Source organism: Onychomys torridus, chromosome X (genome assembly GCF_903995425.1).
Source record: "Onychomys torridus chromosome X, mOncTor1.1, whole genome shotgun sequence".
In the NCBI taxonomy this organism is placed as follows: Eukaryota; Metazoa; Chordata; class Mammalia; order Rodentia; family Cricetidae; genus Onychomys; species Onychomys torridus.
The window spans coordinates 61,608,536-61,626,635 of NC_050466.1; the positions used below are offsets into that span (position 1 = coordinate 61,608,536).

The 18,100-nt window shown below is 44.9% G+C and overlaps 1 protein-coding gene across 2 annotated transcripts in view; it reads left to right on the forward strand.

Moving 5' to 3' along the window:
• The first annotated feature begins 710 nt into the window (after window positions 1-710).
• Window positions 711-18,100, forward strand: part of Nhs (NHS actin remodeling regulator) — a 329,470-nt gene continuing 312,080 nt past the window's right edge. For both annotated transcript variants that reach the window (XM_036174401.1, XM_036174402.1), the window contains exon 1: window positions 711-1,678. In XM_036174401.1, the coding sequence (XP_036030294.1) occupies window positions 1,126-1,678 (553 nt within the window). In that variant the 5' untranslated portion in view covers window positions 711-1,125. The remainder of the gene's footprint in view (window positions 1,679-18,100) is intronic.

Sequence of the window (18,100 nt, forward strand, 5' to 3'; positions counted from 1 at the left end):
AGGCTCCCAGAGCAGACCAAAACAGGATGCCAGAGAAATGGTATAAACAGCACTCTGGCCACTCTGGCCACGTGGGAATGCACCCATGCTGCGTCACCCTCCCCAGCTGCCTCTGTTAACACAGCGCCTGGGGCAATTTAAGGAGCAGCTCTGTTTTCCCCTCTAAGAACCAAAAGACTTGACAGAGCTGGATTTCTACGGAGCATCCCCAATACTTTCCTCCCTCTGAGCTGGCTACCAGCACCCCCACTCTTAACTTGAGGACTCCCCACCCCCACGGCTCTGACAGTCTCAATTCTAACCTCTGAGACTTGTGTGAGAAAGTGTCTGGGCTCAGGAACGCACCAGGCGCGGTCCGGCCACCAGTGACTCCCAGCGGCCGCACAGGGCGCTGCGCCCCACTCCACCCCGGCCTCCCCTGCCCGGCGTCCGCCCTGCCGCCCCCGCGCGGCCTCCAGAGCCAGGGCTGGAGGCGGATTCCTCTGTCCGGGTTTTCAGAGCGCCTTTCCGAAAACCTCCTCCCCGCCCAGTAAGGGAGAGAGATCCCAGGCGCAATCGCTCCCCGGAGCGGCCGAGGGGCGCGCGGGGAGAGGCCTGCGCCGGGGTACTTTCAAACTGAGGCGCGCGCACACACTCACACCCACCCACCCATCCACACACGCGGACACACACACATACATTCACACGCTCACACACACACACACTCTCTCTCTCTCTCTCTCACACACACACACACATACACACATACACACGCCCATTTATATAGGCGGCGGCAGTGGCCAGGGCGGCGGCAACGGGCTCAGGAACGATGGAGCTGAGCCAGCTGACCCCGGTTGGAAGCAAGTGAGGAGGATCCAAGCACACCCCGAGATTTCTCTGCTCAGCGCTTGTCATCTTTCCTAGACAGCCGTGCACCCGGACGAGGACAGGTCGGACTAAGCTGTGAAGGAGAGGGTGGGGAAGAGGAGGAGGCCAGGTGAGCAGAGAAGCCCTCGGCGTAGCTGGACGGCCCGGATCGCTCCTTGCCGGACTCCTGCCCTCTCCTTGCTCAGGTGGGCGCGTCAGGTCCCTAGCTCACAAGGGACGCTCGGAGGAGAACGGAAAGTCGCGGCTTGGCTGTGCGGGATGCCTTTCGCCAAGCGGATCGTGGAGCCGCAGTGGCTTTGCCGGCAGCGGCGCCCGGCTCCTGGCCCAGATGAGGACACGAGTGGAGGCAGCGTGGAGCCGCCGCCCCTGCAGCCGCCTGGCCGGCGGGAAGAGGCCGAAGCACCGGGGCCAGAGGAGCCTCCCCGTGTGCCCCCTGCGCCTCTCCCACTACCACCACCTCCGCCGTCTTTGCCGGCTCCGGCCGAGCAGGTCCAGCAGCCACCCGGCGAGGCGCACGAGGCAGGAGAGGAGAGCGTGGCGGGGGTCCCGGAGGCGGAATCGGCCACCGGCGAGGCGTCCTCGGCTACGGCCGAGGCTGTGCTGCTCATGTTAGATCTGTGCGCGGTCAGCAACGCTGCGCTGGCCAGAGTCCTCCGGCAGCTCTCAGACCTGGCCCGGCACGCGTGCAGCCTCTTCCAGGAGCTCGAGAGCGACATCCAGCTTACTCACCGCCGCGTCTGGGCACTTCAGGGCAAGCTCGGCAGCGTGCAGCGCGTCCTCAGCACGTTGGACCCCAAGCAGGAGGCAGTGCGTGAGTACCAGCACCATCTATCCTCCAGGGTACTAGGCTCCAACGCCGCACCCTCTTGCAGTCCCCACTCGCCGCAATCCCAGCCCCAAGGCGCCGCGCCTGCTGCAACTTGCACCTCACTCTTGCTTTTCCTCCCCTCTTCTGCTCTGAGATCCACCCTAGTCCTCCCGGGTTGAGTAGCTAGGGTGGCCCTTGACCAATGCAGGGATGCAGGCATGGAGACCAGAAAGTTAAATGGACGGCCTCTCAACTCATAGACATCTCTGATGTTGAGAACCCGGCAGGGAGGAAGCGTTTAGGGGGCAGACAAGAGGTAGAGAGGGTCTGTCATTTACCATTGGGACATATGTCTTTCATGTCCTTGGGAAGAGGGAGGGGTGCAACTCTCGTTGCTTCCAGGAGCCGGCCACCGGGTTGCACCATTGGGGGCTTCAGAGCAGTGCGTGTCCTTTTAAATGTCTGTGGGAGACAAGGTGATTTGTCACACCTGGCTGTGACCTCAGTGCCCGGGACTCGTGCCTTTGGAAGGTGTGTGACCTAATCCAGCATCACTGGCTGCCTGCCTAGAATGAACTCCAAAGTGCTCTACTGAGAACCCTGGGATCAGGAAAGGCCTTGGTGAGGGACTGGAAGGGAAGGATGCCTGAGAGTGATAAAGTGATCTCTGAGCGTCTTTTCTGCCCTCGGCAACCTAGGGCTCTTAATGAATGCCTCTTTGGATTATCTGTCCTCTGAGCATCCCTCAGGCTCTTCTTCCTCTGCCTTAGTTCCTTGTCACACAAATCTAGACTTAGGTATGAACCAGTCCAGCCAGCCAGGCTGCAATGAGATGGCGAGGAAGGAGATCTAGAAGTCCCCTGGGCATCTTCACTGCATATTGACTTCACTCTTGCAACACCGTAGACCTCCTAATAAGTAGTCTCTGTTAACTATTCTCTCTAAGGGGCATTCAGTCCTCCCCCACTGGTGCACGGTCTCCCAAACCTGGTAGCAACAGAATCATTTAAAAAATGAACCAGGCTGTGGACCAGAGTGCTGGACTGGCAAGCGGGTCCTTTACTTCCTAGTTCAGCTGAGATGCTCCAGGGGAAGGTGATGTCAGCGGTTCTGACTTACGTAAGAAGCCTTTTCTGTTGCTGCAGTGGCTGCTCTGGTGTGAGGTGGTCACTGAGTGTGCCAGGCAGAGGAGCTGCAGCGGCATGCTTCTCAGGAGGACTTTGCTGCACGTCTGTTGGGCAGCCCAGCCTCTTGGCCGGGCCTGCTGGCCTAGGCATTCCTTTTCCTCACCTCTTCCTCCCTGGAAGAACCCTTTGAACCCCGCCCCAGGAATTCACTGCTTTTCTGTAATAACAATAATAATAAGTGTAATGAATAAATGATGTGCCTGATCAGTTTTCGCAGCTATAAAAGACCTGGAGTTGGGTTAATGACTAGTTGTTTAAAAGGGCAATTCCGGGGATGAGTTCTGGAAAGAATTAGGATTGCCCTAGGCCAAGTCATATTTTACTTTTGGGACTGGAAATGAGCGCTTTAATCCTGCCTCCTTTTTACCCCAAACCACCCAGCAGGGACAGGCCCTTCATTTTCAACAGCGTTGAGATTTGGGTAGTGCGGTTGGGGTGAGGGGAGTGGTGACTTCACTTCAAAAGAACCGAAGGGAAGTTCTGCAGACAGTTGAATGGTGCATACCTTTTTCATGTGCACGTGTGACATAAACATACCTCTTCTTAAAACAAAATTTACACTGCCAAAGTAGAATATATTCTCCTCACTACCCTTTCTGCTAGTGGCCCCAGGTAGGCAGTTAGAGGTCTAGAATCTAATAGCCCCTTCAAGTCATTTTCACTATCAGAGTGTAAACGAATGGAAAATGGAGCTGGGGGATCATTAGTGTATTGATGCAGTTGAGGAATTTCTATTCTATTCATGTATATATGAATAAAGATGGGGCCCAGGGAAGGTCTTAAAATCCATCAATTAAAATACTTTCTTCTAAAATATTTTATTAATTGTTATTGTGTGTACATGATGTGGGGGGACACATGGAGGTGAGAGGGCTCCTTTGTGAACTCAGTTCTTTCCTCCCACTATGCGCATTCCAGGGACAGAATGCTGGTCACCCAGGCTTGCTTGGTGATGCTTTTACCCGCTGAGCCGTCTCACTGGCCTGCCTCTTCGATTTTTTTTTTCTAAAATGTTGTCTCAATACTTGGTACACTGATTTCTCTCTCCATTTAAATGCAGGATGGCACTGTTCTATTCATAACCTCTCAGAGTAAAGGCACAATATTTTGCATCTTAACTTGACTTTCCCAGACTTCAGAGGCCAAGACAAGGATTTCCATTCAAGTAGTTTGAGAGGGAATCCAAGGAAGCATATGGAGGGAGTGGAGACGTGAAACAGGGCGGGTAAGAGCTGAAACTTGTCATGAGGAGGTTGTTACTACAAAGGCTTTGGATTCAACCTAGCTGGGGACTATTGGCTGCCATAGTATCTCAGCTGGGCTTCACTTGGGGGAGGAGAGGGTGAAGATGCTCAAATGTTTCAGTACCGATTCTCCCTGGGTGGATGGAAAGTAGCACCCGAGCAAGAACTACCTGGCTTCTAGGGCCAGTCCCATGTACAATTCCAGCATGTGCCTGGAGGGGGGATAGCTATGGAAAGCCTGTGGTGTACATATGCGTGTCTGTGGGGGTTCCTTGGGAGGGCAGAAGGGCTGATCAGAACACCAGTGATAGCAACTGCGTTGTGCATCCCCCTTTATGGTTGCTCCAGCCTGGGGGTATTTCAAAGGGAAAAGAAGACTTCCTCCTCTTGGCTGTCTGTGCCTCTATACCCCCATTTCATTTTCCTACCCAGATCGCTATGCCTCACGCACTCACTCTTCTTGCTGCTCTGTCCCCAGGGCTGCTTCCTGTTGCCCTGACTCATGGTAGGGAACTTTTTGGTGAATGGCCTGATCTGATATACACTTCCCGTGAAGTCACTTTTGAGGCAAGTTTGGGCTGGTAATGCAGTTATTATCTAGTCAACTAGTATGGGGGACTAGAAATAAGGAGGAAGTGGTCAGATTCTGAACTAACTCATTTTGGAAATACAATTGATAGGATTTACAGAGTAGATTAGGAACAGGTTATGAGGAAAGTAATTGAGATGTCAGACTCATAGTTTCCTTTGCTTAAATAATTCACAGAAGGTGATGACATTCACAGAAGTGCAGAAGGCTACCGGGAGGATGGACATTTTATTCGGAAGGAAATGCAGTTTGTCGTTTTCTGAGAGTGATGACTTAGATGTGGGAGTTGAAAGCATAAGAGAAAGCCCAAGCTGGAGATGAAGAAGGCATGTGAAGCCTTGGAGCTAGGGACAACAGAGACAGTGAAGGAGAGAGGTACTTGCAGAAGGGTACCAATTGTTAGGCATGCTTGAATTTCATAGAAAGTAGGAAGCTGGTGCTGGAGCCTGGGAGAGCCCAACTTTGAGTTTCACAGAAGAGAAAGAATGAAAAAGAAAATTCAGAAGTCTAGGAGAGTTGGATGCTGTGGTTCACACCAGTGAATTGCAGCTCTTGGGTTTAAGGCTATTTTGGACTACACACACAGAGATCTTGCTCCATAAAACAAACAAAACATCACTAAATGCTATGTGTAAGTCAGTGGTAGAGCACATATTTAGCATGTACAAAGCCCTGGTTTGACAACAGTACTGAGGGCTAAAAATCTAGAATGGCAATCAGGACAGTGTGATACAGTGGAAGCAGGATGGAGGTACGGAGGGGGGCACAGAGTACATGCTTAGCATGTGTATAAGACAGTGGGGTAGAGAAAGAAGAGGATGGGGGAAGAGGAAATGGATGTCTCTTGTAAAGAGTTGTCTTGGAAGGGAAGTAGAGAAGTGGAGCAGGGGTTGCATGAACATACAGTATGGAAGGAAATCTTCTTCAAAGGTATCAGCATGTTGTGCATGCTTGGCTTCCAAAAAGAGGAGGAAATTAGCACTGGGAAAGAGATCTGGACAATTACGGAGTCCTTGAGAAACAAGATGAGGGAAGATGAAAATACATTTGGAGGGAACGTGACAAATCTAGGCAGAAAGGCAGGTGAGCTGGTGGACTGACAGAGGAGGAGATGGAGCCGGGTGTTTCCCCTTGTCATGAAAAAAAAATGACATCTATTTTTTCCATGAAGTAAGTGGTGAGATCATCAACTGAGAGGGTGTTGGCAACTTGAGGAGAGAAGGCAAGGTGTGAATAAGCTGTCTCAGGGGGAGCATGGATGCAGTAAGGAAGTGTAGTGGGATTATCTGGCTTCATGGAGAGCCTTCTGAGATTTATGGTCATAAACTTGAAGCAAGTCCAGCTTTTCAGTCACTAACACCTGAGGCTCTGGAATTACTTCATGGGACTCAATGCCAAACTGTGCAGCCTTATACATTTCATGTTGTTGGTCTTTTGGATACTGCTAATTACATTTAGTTACTGAATTTTTAAGTAAAATTTGCATGTAGCCCGACATTCCTATGTTGTTGTTTTTTTCAAAGCATGCAGATTCTACGTGTCCTTTTTGGTGAATTTTCACAAAAACAGACAACTCAAGGAAAAGCTACTCAGACCAAGAGACAAAACATTGTTGTGCCCTCTGCCAGTTACTATCCATCTCCCTAGGGGTAGGCACTCCCCTGACTTCCTCTTCCAGCAACTAGATTTATATAAAGCTTTTGGACTTTATGTAAGGGCTTGCTCCTTCTTAGTGTCACTCACTCAGCAGTACATTGGTAAGGGCCTTCCATGTTGTGCATGCATAATGGATTGCTCATTGTCATTGCAGTGTGAAATTGTGCTTAGCTGCCATAATTTGCTGATCCATTCTCCTGAGACATTTGTTTCTATTTTAACATTACAGTCATGAATATTTTTTGCTATATGCTTTTTGTATTTTTAGTTTTTGAAAGAAGGGACATATATCCTAGGCTGACCTGGAACTCTGTATGTAGCTAAGGACCTAGAAATTCTGAAACTTCTCCTACTCTGGAGCGCTGGGATTAAAGCTACCATACCTGGCTTCATGCAGTGCTGATAACCAACTTCAGGGCTTAGTTCATGCTAGGCAAGCACTCTACCAACTGAGCTACCTCCAGCCCCTCTCTAGGTCTTTTGGTGAGGATATATTTATATCCCACTGGCCGGTATGCATCCAAATGAGGAATTACTGGTTCAAGGGGAATAGGTACATTTGGCATAAATATAAGACACCTGAGAGGTTTCTGGCTGGTTGAATTGATTTATGCTCCCAGGAGTTCCAGTTGCTCTGCATCTTCACCAGGACTGGTATCTTTTAAGTAACAGCTACTCTGGCAATACATGTAATAAAACCTCATAGTAGTTCTAAGCTGCATTTTGGGTAGCTTTTGAAGTTAACCTTCATTTTGTGTTTGAAAACCCAATTTGGATATCCTTTTTTTTTTTTGGACCCTTTTTTATTGTCTTTTCTGAGCATTTTTTTTTTATTTTGAGAATATGAGTCAGTTACCATCTCTAGATACTGCAAAACGTTATCTTCCAGTGGTTTGCATTTTGACTTCTTTAGTATTATAATTTGGTGAACAGACATTTATGTTTTTATGTTGTCCAGGTTATCAGTTTTATTATTTATTTTATTATTCCTTTGTAATAAACTTTTTGTTTCTCTTCTGTTTGTTCTTAAACAATTCTTCATCAGCCCTTGGACCATGAAGAGATCTCATTAGATCTACAGTTTATTTGCCTTAGCCATTTAGATCTGTTATTTATATGCTATGGGTGTTTTTGTTTGTTTCTTTTTCTTTTTTTCTTTCTTTCTTTCTTTCTTTCTTTCTTTTTTTTTGAGCTAGGGTCTTTCTATGTAGGTAATCCTTGATGTCTTGGAATTACTATGTAGACTATGCTGGCTTTGAACTCACAGAGATCAACCTGCTTGTACCTCCTGAGTGCTGGGACTGAAGTCATGGGCCACCGCATCTGACTTGGAATGGCTTTTTATAAATGGTGTGAGGCAGGAGATTATTTTCTCCACACAGATGCACAGTTGTCCCACTGCCAGGTACTGCAAAGGTGTCATTTCCCCGTTTCACTGCAGTGATACCTCTGTTGGTCCTCAAGTGGATGGCTTTTATTGTTACTGGTATTATGTTAAAGTTAACGTTTCTTTGCATGTGTGCATGTGTGCCTTAGAGTACCTGTGGAGCTCAGGGGACAACTTGTGCTCTTCTTGCACCATGGGAGCCCCTGGGGCGAGCACCCTCCCCTCCTAGCCATCTCTCTGGCTCTCATTTTACTTTTTCGCTGACACTTCTGACTTTCGTTACTCGGCAGCCTCTCCACTACTCTGCACTAAGTACGCTGTACGCATTGTCTTACGTAGCCTTCATACCTCTCCTGCTGAAGACGTCTTCCTGCACACTCTGCCGGAGACTTTTGGTTTGGTTTGGCAAGTGGAACAGGTTCTTCCTTGCACATAGGGAAAGCCAGAGGTGCCGCCGAGTTGATGCCCCTGAGGCAGCACTAAGAAGTGTACCCTAGCTATAGCTCCCTGGCTCTTTGAATGGGAGAAGCCTCCAGCATGTTCCATACTACTCACCAGTAGAACTGAGCAATAGTTGCCTGTGGTTATGATGTATCTGGTGACATGGACGGTATTTGTTGTTCTTTTTCCCACTCTCGCTTTACCTTCAAGTGAAACTACTTGGACTTCGTTTGCTTCTCAGGAAGCCCAAACCAGGACCATCTTTTTTTTCCTTTGTAATGCTAGAGGTTGAACTCAAGGCCTCACCCATGCCCCAATATATTGGATCTTTAAATGATGAGCACAGACTCTGGGACAGCTGATGCCTTTATGTCCTTTTCCTTGAAGGATTTTATACAGGATTATAGATTAAATACATCTGCCAGAATGTTCTGCAGTGGGTCTGGAAGTAGCTTCTATTTCCAGTGATTGTAGCCACAGTTGGAAGCAGTACAGTGGCAGTGAAAAGGAACAGGGAAAAAAACTGAAGTCTATGTTGACAAAGCACATCCCAATGGTTCCTCAGTCAGCCAGCCTCTGAATGTGCTGGTTATTGCCTTGAGGGAGGGGCCTCTGACGGTTCTAGGAGACCTAGGCCCCCTACTTAAGAAGCATGGTTTCAGCTATAGAGTAGATATGGAAACTGCTAAATCGTGAAAGAGCTGGGGAAGTTAATATATTTGGGGGAAGTATCATTTGGGTTGGTGTGGTAGCACTAATCTTAGTTCATTTTACTTTTGGAAGATACTGTTTTTCTCCTCATTCTGTCCGTCCTACCTACTGCTCATAACAATCCTCTTTAGCCTGCCTAATTTGTTTTCTTGGATGTTTTCATCGCTGTGGCTAAGTTTCTTTCCTTCTGGCTCTGCCAAGTGAGTTTCTCTGAGGTAATATGAGTTCTTAACTTCTCAGTTCAAAGCTGCCTTTAAACTTGTCACAGAATGATCGAGACGAAAGCAGTTTCTCAAAGGTTAATAATTCATGGCTATAATTTCCTAATAACCAACCAATAACAATACAACAGCACACTTTTTCCCAGATTTTTTCCACTTGTACTGGGTTTGACATTTGTTTGTTTGTTTTTGAGATAAGGTCTCACTATGTAGCTCTGGCTGTCCTGGAACTCACTCTGTAGACCAGACTGGGCTTGAACTCACAAAGATCTGCCTGCCTCTGCCTCCCGAGTGCTGGGATTAAAGGTGTGCATCACTGTGTCTGGCTAACATTTTTTTTTTAAATTGAGATAGGGTTTTATGTAGCTTAGGCTGGTTTCAAACTCCCTATGAATAGGAGAATGACCTTGAACTTTGAATCCTCTCAACTATGCCTCTGTAGTACCAATGTGACAGGTATGTGTGACGATCGTTCTGGACCCTGGGATCAGCTGTTATCAAAGTTACTGAATTCCTTTATTTAGGAAACATTTGGGATTCTACTGGGCTGATACTCAGGTGGAAAAAATGACAATGTCTTTGTCCTGGTGTGTGTGAAGGCCTTTTCTGCATGTGCCATTACAAAAGCGAAACATCCACACAGGCTCTCTAAAATGTTTTCAACCTTAGAGCTTTTAATTTACCTTTAACCACTGGTGATCTATGAGGTGTCTCCTATTGTCTTACATTATTCCATGAGCCTTGAGGACTGACCCTTAGAGTTAGTGAGCGTTTTCAACAGAGTTACAATTTTCTCTTGATACTTCTCCCTAATTTCCCTTTACTCTATGTTTTCCTTAGGCTTCCTATTGCTGAGTTGAAACACCATGACCAAAAAGCAATTTGGGGAGAGAATTTATTTGGCTTACACTTCAGCATTGCTGTTCATCACCAAAGGGAGTCAGGACAGGAACTCAAACAGAGCAGGATCCTGGAGGCAGGAGCTGATGCAGAGGCCATGGAGGTGTGCTGCTTACTGGCTTGCTTCACATGTCTTGCTCAGCCTGCTTTCTTACAGAACCAAGGACCACCAGCCCAAGGATGGCACCATGGACTGGGCCCTCTCCCAAAAATAACTAATTAAGAAAATGCCTTACAGCCAGATCTTATGGAGGCATTTTCTCAATTTAGGTTTGCTCCTTTCAGATAACTCTAGTTTGTGTGTCAAGTTGAGATAAGACCAGCTAGCACATTCCGTTAAAAAATCATGGGACAAGGATGGAAAGAGAGCTTGGTGGGTAGAGTGTTTACCATGCAAGCCTGAGTATTTGAAGTCAATCTCCAGAACCCAAGGCTGGGTGTGGTGGCACATGCTTGTAAGCTTAGTGTTGGGGAAACAGAGACAGAACCCCCGAGGCTTTCTGGCCAACTGGCCTAGCTTACTATGTGAGTTTCAGGCCTATGAGAAAAATTGTCTCAAAGGAACAAAATAGGCTCTTAAGGAACCATGCCAGAGCTTGACCTTTGACCTCCACACACATGCTTACACTTGTGCACACACAAACATACACACACATGCATACACACATACACAGTATAACAAGGATGTGACTGGCACAAAGCAACAATTACAAAACCTCTTGAACATGATTTTTTTTTTTTTTTTGGTTTTTCGAGACAGGGTTTCTCCGTGTAGTTTTGGTGCCTGTCCTGCATCTCGCTCTGTAGACCAGGCTGGCCTCAAATTCACAGAGATCCCCTGGCTCTGCCTCCTCCTGAGTGCTGGGATTAAAGGCCGGTGCCACCACCTCCTGGCATGAACATGATTTTATATCTTAATAATGAACCAAAATAAAATTAATGAAGTTGACATGGGTTTTGAATGTAAGAACTTCATTCTAGATTTGAAATTTGTTGGAACAACATTTCAAATAGCACTCCAATTGGACTATAAACCCAGAGGGCAGAAACCCTGTGGAGCTCATTTTTGTGAATGACTAAGAAGATATGGGCAAGTTCTGTTTTTCGGTGTAATGTCCGTCTCTCAACCATTAATGAGTATGAGAAGATTTAAGTTTACTAAGAAAATTACCTGTGGATACAGGCATCCATATGCGGAAAACTTAATTTTTAAGTGTTTAAGGTCCTCAAAATGAAATAAGCTAAGCATAAACATAACTTGCCGGATATGGTGGTGCATGCCTGTAACCCAGCCTTCAGGAGACGAAGGCTGGAAGATTTGATTTTGAGGTCAGTTGGACTGTGTGGTGAGTCTCATACTCTCTCTCTCTCTCTCTCTCTCTCTCTCTCTCTCTCTCTCTCATCCACACACATACAGAATTAATGTTAATTTAATAAGAGTCATGGAATTTGGGGGTCTTAAATTTGGAAAAAAATCTTAGTAACTCATAGAAATCAACTTCTCATCCAGAGATGTCCCAAATGGTAGTCCCTGTGAGGCCCCTGGCATTAGAGAGTGACCAGCCCTATCTTGCTTTGACTGCCGGGATGGTTGTCATGCTCATAAGGTCCTTATCTAGACTGGCATCACATCTTCTTGTAATCCTAGTCTTTGTCCTAGTTCTAGCACTGAAGCTGTGCAGCATCTACTTTGAATCTCTTTTCCAGTCTCTTGAAGTAGTTGTGGGTTGATTTCTATGGTTTCTCCTAATCTGTCTTCATGCCAGGCTAGATAATTTCAGTTTCTTAGATTTCCCACAGTGAAGTTTTTTAGTTCCCCTTTAGTTCCTTTTTTAGTTCCTGGTTGCCACCTGTCACAGGCATAGAATGTGACGAGACCTATTTCTTCAGTTACTATGAGTAATTAGGACTAAGGTGGCCTTTGTTTTAACCATCACACCATGCTGTTGATTAAATATTGCCATTATGCTCCAGTAAATCCCCTTCTTTAAAGTGGTACATTTTTAAACTTGAAATTTCCTTGATTCTGTGTATAGGTGATATTTTGAACTTAAATTTTGTGAGACTCTTCCATTGTCTTTGTTAAACTGAATCTTGCTTGCTTTGCTCTTTCATTTCCAATCAACAGTGATGGTTTAATATCTTGATCCAATGTGTCAGCTACTGCCCCCAGCATTTTGTTCTTTGCAGATACTAGAAACATGATATATAAACTATGACATCACTCGCATCTCTGATAAAATTATTGTTTGGATGGACTCAAGAAAGACCAGAGCTCACTGGCAGACAATACTAGCAACATCCTTCTAAGTTGACATCTATTAATCAACATTCCTTGGGTGTCATTGTTGCCGAAGCCACAAATGTACCGCCCCCTCCTGTCCTAACCGCGTTTCTCCACCTTGCCCACAAGATCTATCATTATGAGCGACTGTCAAATGGTTTTCTGAAATCAAGATACCATATGTTTGTAGCATTCCTTTGATCTCCTGGTCTACTAGCCTCATTCTAAAGGGAAATTAAGTTAATATGGCTCAAACTGGACCTATTAATAGCAATAGAGGGAGCCATTTTTATTTTGTGTGTATAATAGGTAAAAGGTTTATGTTGATAAACCAGCTTTGTTATTCTGGTTATGGAATGACAGCATTGTAGGATTGCAAAGGGACTCTTTGGGACCTACAGCCCATTTCTCATGCTCAAGAGTGCCTTGTTTGTGACAAGCAGGGAATTAAGGTTTTGTCTCTTCCTTTCTTTTAGGGTACTCAATGGTGACCTTATGTCCCTATTCTTTGTTCTCTACTGAGAATTCAGGACCTTTGGAGTTTTCTTAATCTTGCTTTGAGGAAGGTTGGGGACTGTCTGCCAGGAATATGGAAACATTTGTGGTGGGGAGTATGGATTCTGAAGTTGGACTGTGTGGGTTCCGATACCATCTCCACCCTTTCAACATTGTAGGACTTTTGGCAGCTTGTTGCATATTTCCTTTTCTTCATTTGCTATGGAATGGAAATAACAGTACAGACTAATCATGTTATTGACAGAAGTTAAGTGGGTATTGAGAACTGTGCCTGGCACATCAGCTCTTTTATTGACACTATACTGTATCAGATAGAATAGAAGGTATATATTGTTCTTTCCAAGTAGGTGTAAACCTCTGCCTGAATCTGTGAAATTCAAGATCAGAAGAAGGATGTGGCTAGCTGATCAAGCAATTCTGATTCTCAGTGTGGCCAGACATCAATTAAGGTTGCTTTTCTTAATGGCCACTTTTTGTTAGTTGTATAAGCATATAAAAAAGAGTGATATCTTATCATACAGGTTCATTCATTTATTATATATCAGACATTATTGTAGACACTTAGGTTTGATAAGCAAACAAAAGAAAACTATAAGCCTGTGTTCCAAAGGAGAGAGATAAACAATAAACAGCATATATGAGGGAATTCCAAAGCCTTTTAGGGAGGGCAATCAACAGTGTGGGGCTAGGATGGTTATGTTTAGTTAGGTTATTCTCGTGGGCCTCACTGAAGAAGCTGCATGTGAGCAAATATGAGAAGGAGGTAAGGTTGTTAAGTATGCACATCAGTGGAGGAAGATTCTGTCGGTAGAGGAAAACCATAGTTCGTACAAAGGCCCTGAGGTAAACACATGTCGTGCATAATTTAGTGATGACAAGGAGGCAAAGAGGTCATAGTGGTGTAATGAGGCAATTCTATGGAGTTTATCTGATAATCAAAGGGTTTTTTTTGTGTTAATTCACAACAAGCATAAGGGGGTTGGTCGTGGGGTCTAGGAGGGGTGAAGCATGGTCCAATGTGGTTCTCTGGAGAACTCTGCCTTAATCTGCAACACCAGCATCCAGCATCCAAGACCAAGACCATGAGATAGCCAAGAGAGTGAGCATGTATGCATCTCAGGTCTTAAGGGGTTCCCCTTTGGCCACACCCTGGGGGGGGCAAGTACCTAGCAGTTACTTGCTGCTTACTAGGGGCAATGCTTCAGGAGTAAAGCACAGACACCCACCCCTACAGTGGTGGGTGTAGAAGATATGTGTAGACAAATTTCTAAACGGTCTTATTAATAAAAAATAAGGAGCCAGATATAGGGGTGAAAACCTGAGAAATCAGGGAAATAGGGAAAGCCACAGCTAACCTAATCTCACCAACCCCGCAGCTTCCAAAGGCAAGGGACTTCCTGTCTACCCATGTCTATATGCCTTGCTGTTCTGCCATCTGATTTGCTCTCTCTGTTCAGCTACATTACTTCTTCCTGCCCAACTCTGTCAATTCCTGTCTGTCTGTACAGACCTCCAGACCTCCATGGTTGGTTAACTAGTGTTGGAATTTAAGGCATGTGCCACTATGCCTGGCTCTGTTCCCAGTGTGGCCTTGAACTCACAGAGAGCCAGACAGATCCTTGCCTCCCAAGTGATAGGATTAAAGGTGTGTGCTATCATTGCCTGATTAATAAATCTGCTTGTGTAATGTGTATCACCACTAGACAGAGACCATTCTCCTCACTCTAGATTGTTAATATTCCTTTGAAAATATTAAAATTGTGCTAGAAAAGCAGGGTTTGAAGTTGGGTGGCTTAGTACATACTTCTAACTGGGGCTGCGGTGGGAATATGACCACAAAAGAAAATGACTCCATAGAATCTTCTGCGATCTCAAGAAGGTTCAGACTTCTGAGATAGACAGCAGCAGGGCCTTTCCTTCCTTTTGGTCTGAGACTATTTTATGATATCTTGCTGCTGGCTTTTATGGAGAAGTGGGGCCTGCTTAGACAAGGGTAAGAATCTGGCTTCAGGGGCCTGAGGAATAACTTAGAACCAGGATCTTTTTAAAGATAAAGCTTAAAACATTTCAGAAGACATTAAAAAGATATCTTGCCTTTGACACAGTTTTCTAAGCTGCTAAACTACTGGTTTGTAATTGTAATTTAAGCTTATTTATTCCAATGCTCCAAGTGCTTACGGAGGGCTAGAAAAGGTGTTGGAATCTGATTTCCAATGACTCTGTCTAAGCACATTTGGATCTGTGAAACAAAATCCTAATTCTGGAGTTCAGCTACTCTTGTGTCGTTCATATCAGATATCTAAGGGAGAAGCACTACTAACTATGAGAGCAGATGACAACCACTGAGACACACTGTTCATGAGAATACAGTATCAATATTTACGTTTCTCTCCAGCCTGCATGTGAACTCCATTCCTCAAGCCTGTATTTATATTTTAGTAAGGCAACTAAAGCTGTATTTCCCCTTTCAATTTGGCATCAGAATTCTGCCTCTTCAGCCTGCCCCTTTGCATGATGGCACTTGTTTATTCAGCATTTGAGTCTGGAGATTAACTGAGAGGAGGAAGTACAGCGGGAATAAATGGTACAGAAAACCTCTGAGAAATCAAGGGAGTTTCTGTTTTACCAACATGAGAAAATAGGTCTTGAAGTTTGTAACAGTGGGTTTGTATGTTGAGGGAGGAAGGTGGCAGGCCAACTTGCAAGGGATTTGGGAAAAGGGAACTTGGAGTGTTTTCAAAGAGTACCATTTGAGGTAAATACCTTTGGTGTGTGAGCAGAGAAATGCTGGAGCCCTATCAGGTTTCAGATGTCACCTAGTGCTCATCTGGCAAAATGTTAGCTTTTGATAATTAAAACTAATCCAATTGCATGAAGAAATATATCGCATAAATTTGCCTATTGTATGGCTTTGATTTAACCCTTTGTTTTATGTCCTATAGCAAGTAGATCTTCAGCTGCTTATATAGTGTGGCAGGTGGTAAAGAGAAATAGGGTTCACAGACACACACACTTTGGGAGAAACCACAGAGGAGCAGGGTCTTTAGATTACTGACATGTAAATGTAAGTTTAAAGCCCTGTAGGTTTTCTTAATCTAGCTTTTAATAGATGTTTAAGACGAATGGAAATTTGAAAAACAAACCAAAAATCTACACAAAGTATCTTTATCTCAACCTGGGCTTTTTTTCTTTTCAAATTCCCTCCCCTGTGCGTGTGTGTGTGTGTGTGTGTGTGTGTGTGTGTGTGTGTGTGTGTGTGTCCTGATAAGCCTCAGTGAATCAAGCCTTACAACCTGTGAAGCTCAGGTTCAAGACTGGTTGGTTCTCAGGAGCTGGGCAGTTTGCTTGTTGCTCCAGCCAAGTACTCAGGTTTGAAGCCCAGCGCAATTGCCCGTAGCTCCAGAGGATCCAACACCTTCTTTTGACTTCTATGGACTCTTTCATGCACATGATGTTCATGCATACATCCAGGAGCAAGCGAGCGAGCGAGCGAGCGCGTGTGCGTGCACACAGACATATAAAATTACATATCTATAGGTCCCCCAAGGGACTGGGATTTTTGTCAAGACTGCATGTTTGCATTCCTATCTCGGGTTGTCTTTGATTCTTGTGATACTACCACTTACCAGCTGTGTGATCTTGGACATAGTCTGTGTGCTTCAAGCTCCTGATTGGTAAAATAGGAACAGCAGTACTATTGATCTCATAGGGTTGTGAAAATTTAGTGACTTGACCCAATGGTAGTGCTAGCAGTTGTGATATACATGTGCTATACACACAAAGGGTTAATGTGTTTATGCTATTAGTGGCATGATTTTTATGGCTTTATTATTATTCTTATCAAGGGACTTGGGAAAAGGAAGTAGGCATAAAAATGGATAAAACCCAGCTCCCGTGTCTCCTCAGATAGTATACCTATTCCAGTTCTGATTATCTGGATATGTGGAGAAAATGGGGACAGAGAATGTTACCCCATTTTCTGGCTTGGCTAGTGTAATTCATGTCTTGCCTCTCTTGTGGCAGTTGCAAGAACAATTCATCTGGCTGCCATTATGCACTCATTTTCAGAGAGTGTGTTTCTGCTGATGGCCACAAGGAGGTTGGGTGTGGATATGTAGCATCATGGATACAGTACAGGGTGCAGATATCCAAACTTCCTGTCTGAATCTTCTCTCATAATTACCTGTCCTTTGTTCTTTGTAATCCAGTTTCAGGCATGAGAGATTGTAGGGAGGGGAGAGATCTGGTATGTTAGGGAAAGGCTAGGTATTCATTTTTTTCTATTTTCTTCTTGGGTACACAATAGGTGTGGCCATGTAACAGATACAATAAAATGTGAGAATCCCCACTGTCTCACTTCTAGAAGGATTACATAAAAGCCGATAAGCAATATCTTGACTTCCAGTTTTGCTTTGTCCTGTTATAGAAGCATATGGTATGCTATTTTTCTATCTGAATTTCCCCCTCATGATTATATTTGACAATCCATTGATATTGTTGCACATAGTTGTAGTTCATTTATTATCTTCACTATATTTCATTATGTGAATATTATATGACTTATTTGCCCATTCACAGGAGACTCAGCAGAGAATGCTGAGGCCTTAAGATATGCTGGGTCTACCACTCAGAAAAGCCTTGGTCTCTGAACCACTTAATGAAGAACTGTCTGCAGTGATTAGATTTTGGGTGAGAGAGAAGGAAACTTTCATTGCAGGATTTAAGAGATATTTGTCACAATAGTTCACTGACCCTGACCAACACCAAGATACTGTGGGTCAGTTTTCCTGAAAAGGCACAGATGACAAAATTGTAGCAATGCATTTGGTATTTTCCCCCCTTGAATAAAAGAAGCACTAAACTATTGGGAATTTTTTTCCTGACAGACATAAAGAGAGTTTACATGTAACAAGAAGCTACGTGACAGCTTTCTCTGAGCAAGCAAATGGAAATAAAGATCTCTATGCAGAGTTTCTGTTTCTAGACAAATGTTGCTAGAGAATTCTTTTGGTTGCAAGCAAAACCAAGAAAAGCTCCTTCTATTTCGCTCCCTCTCTCCTTCTCTTTCTTCTTCCTTCCCCCTCCCTCCCTCTCCGTATATAAACAATAAACATACCTACAAAAATGTACACAAATTACGAGTGTAGGGTTCAGTGAGTTTTTGCAAACTGAACGTACCTCTAAAACTATCATCTCGAAGAAGAAAGGGCACATTTGCAGCTCTCTAGAAATCTTGCCAATTTTCCCTTCCAGTCATGGGTAGCCATTATCCTGACTTGCAATGGAAAT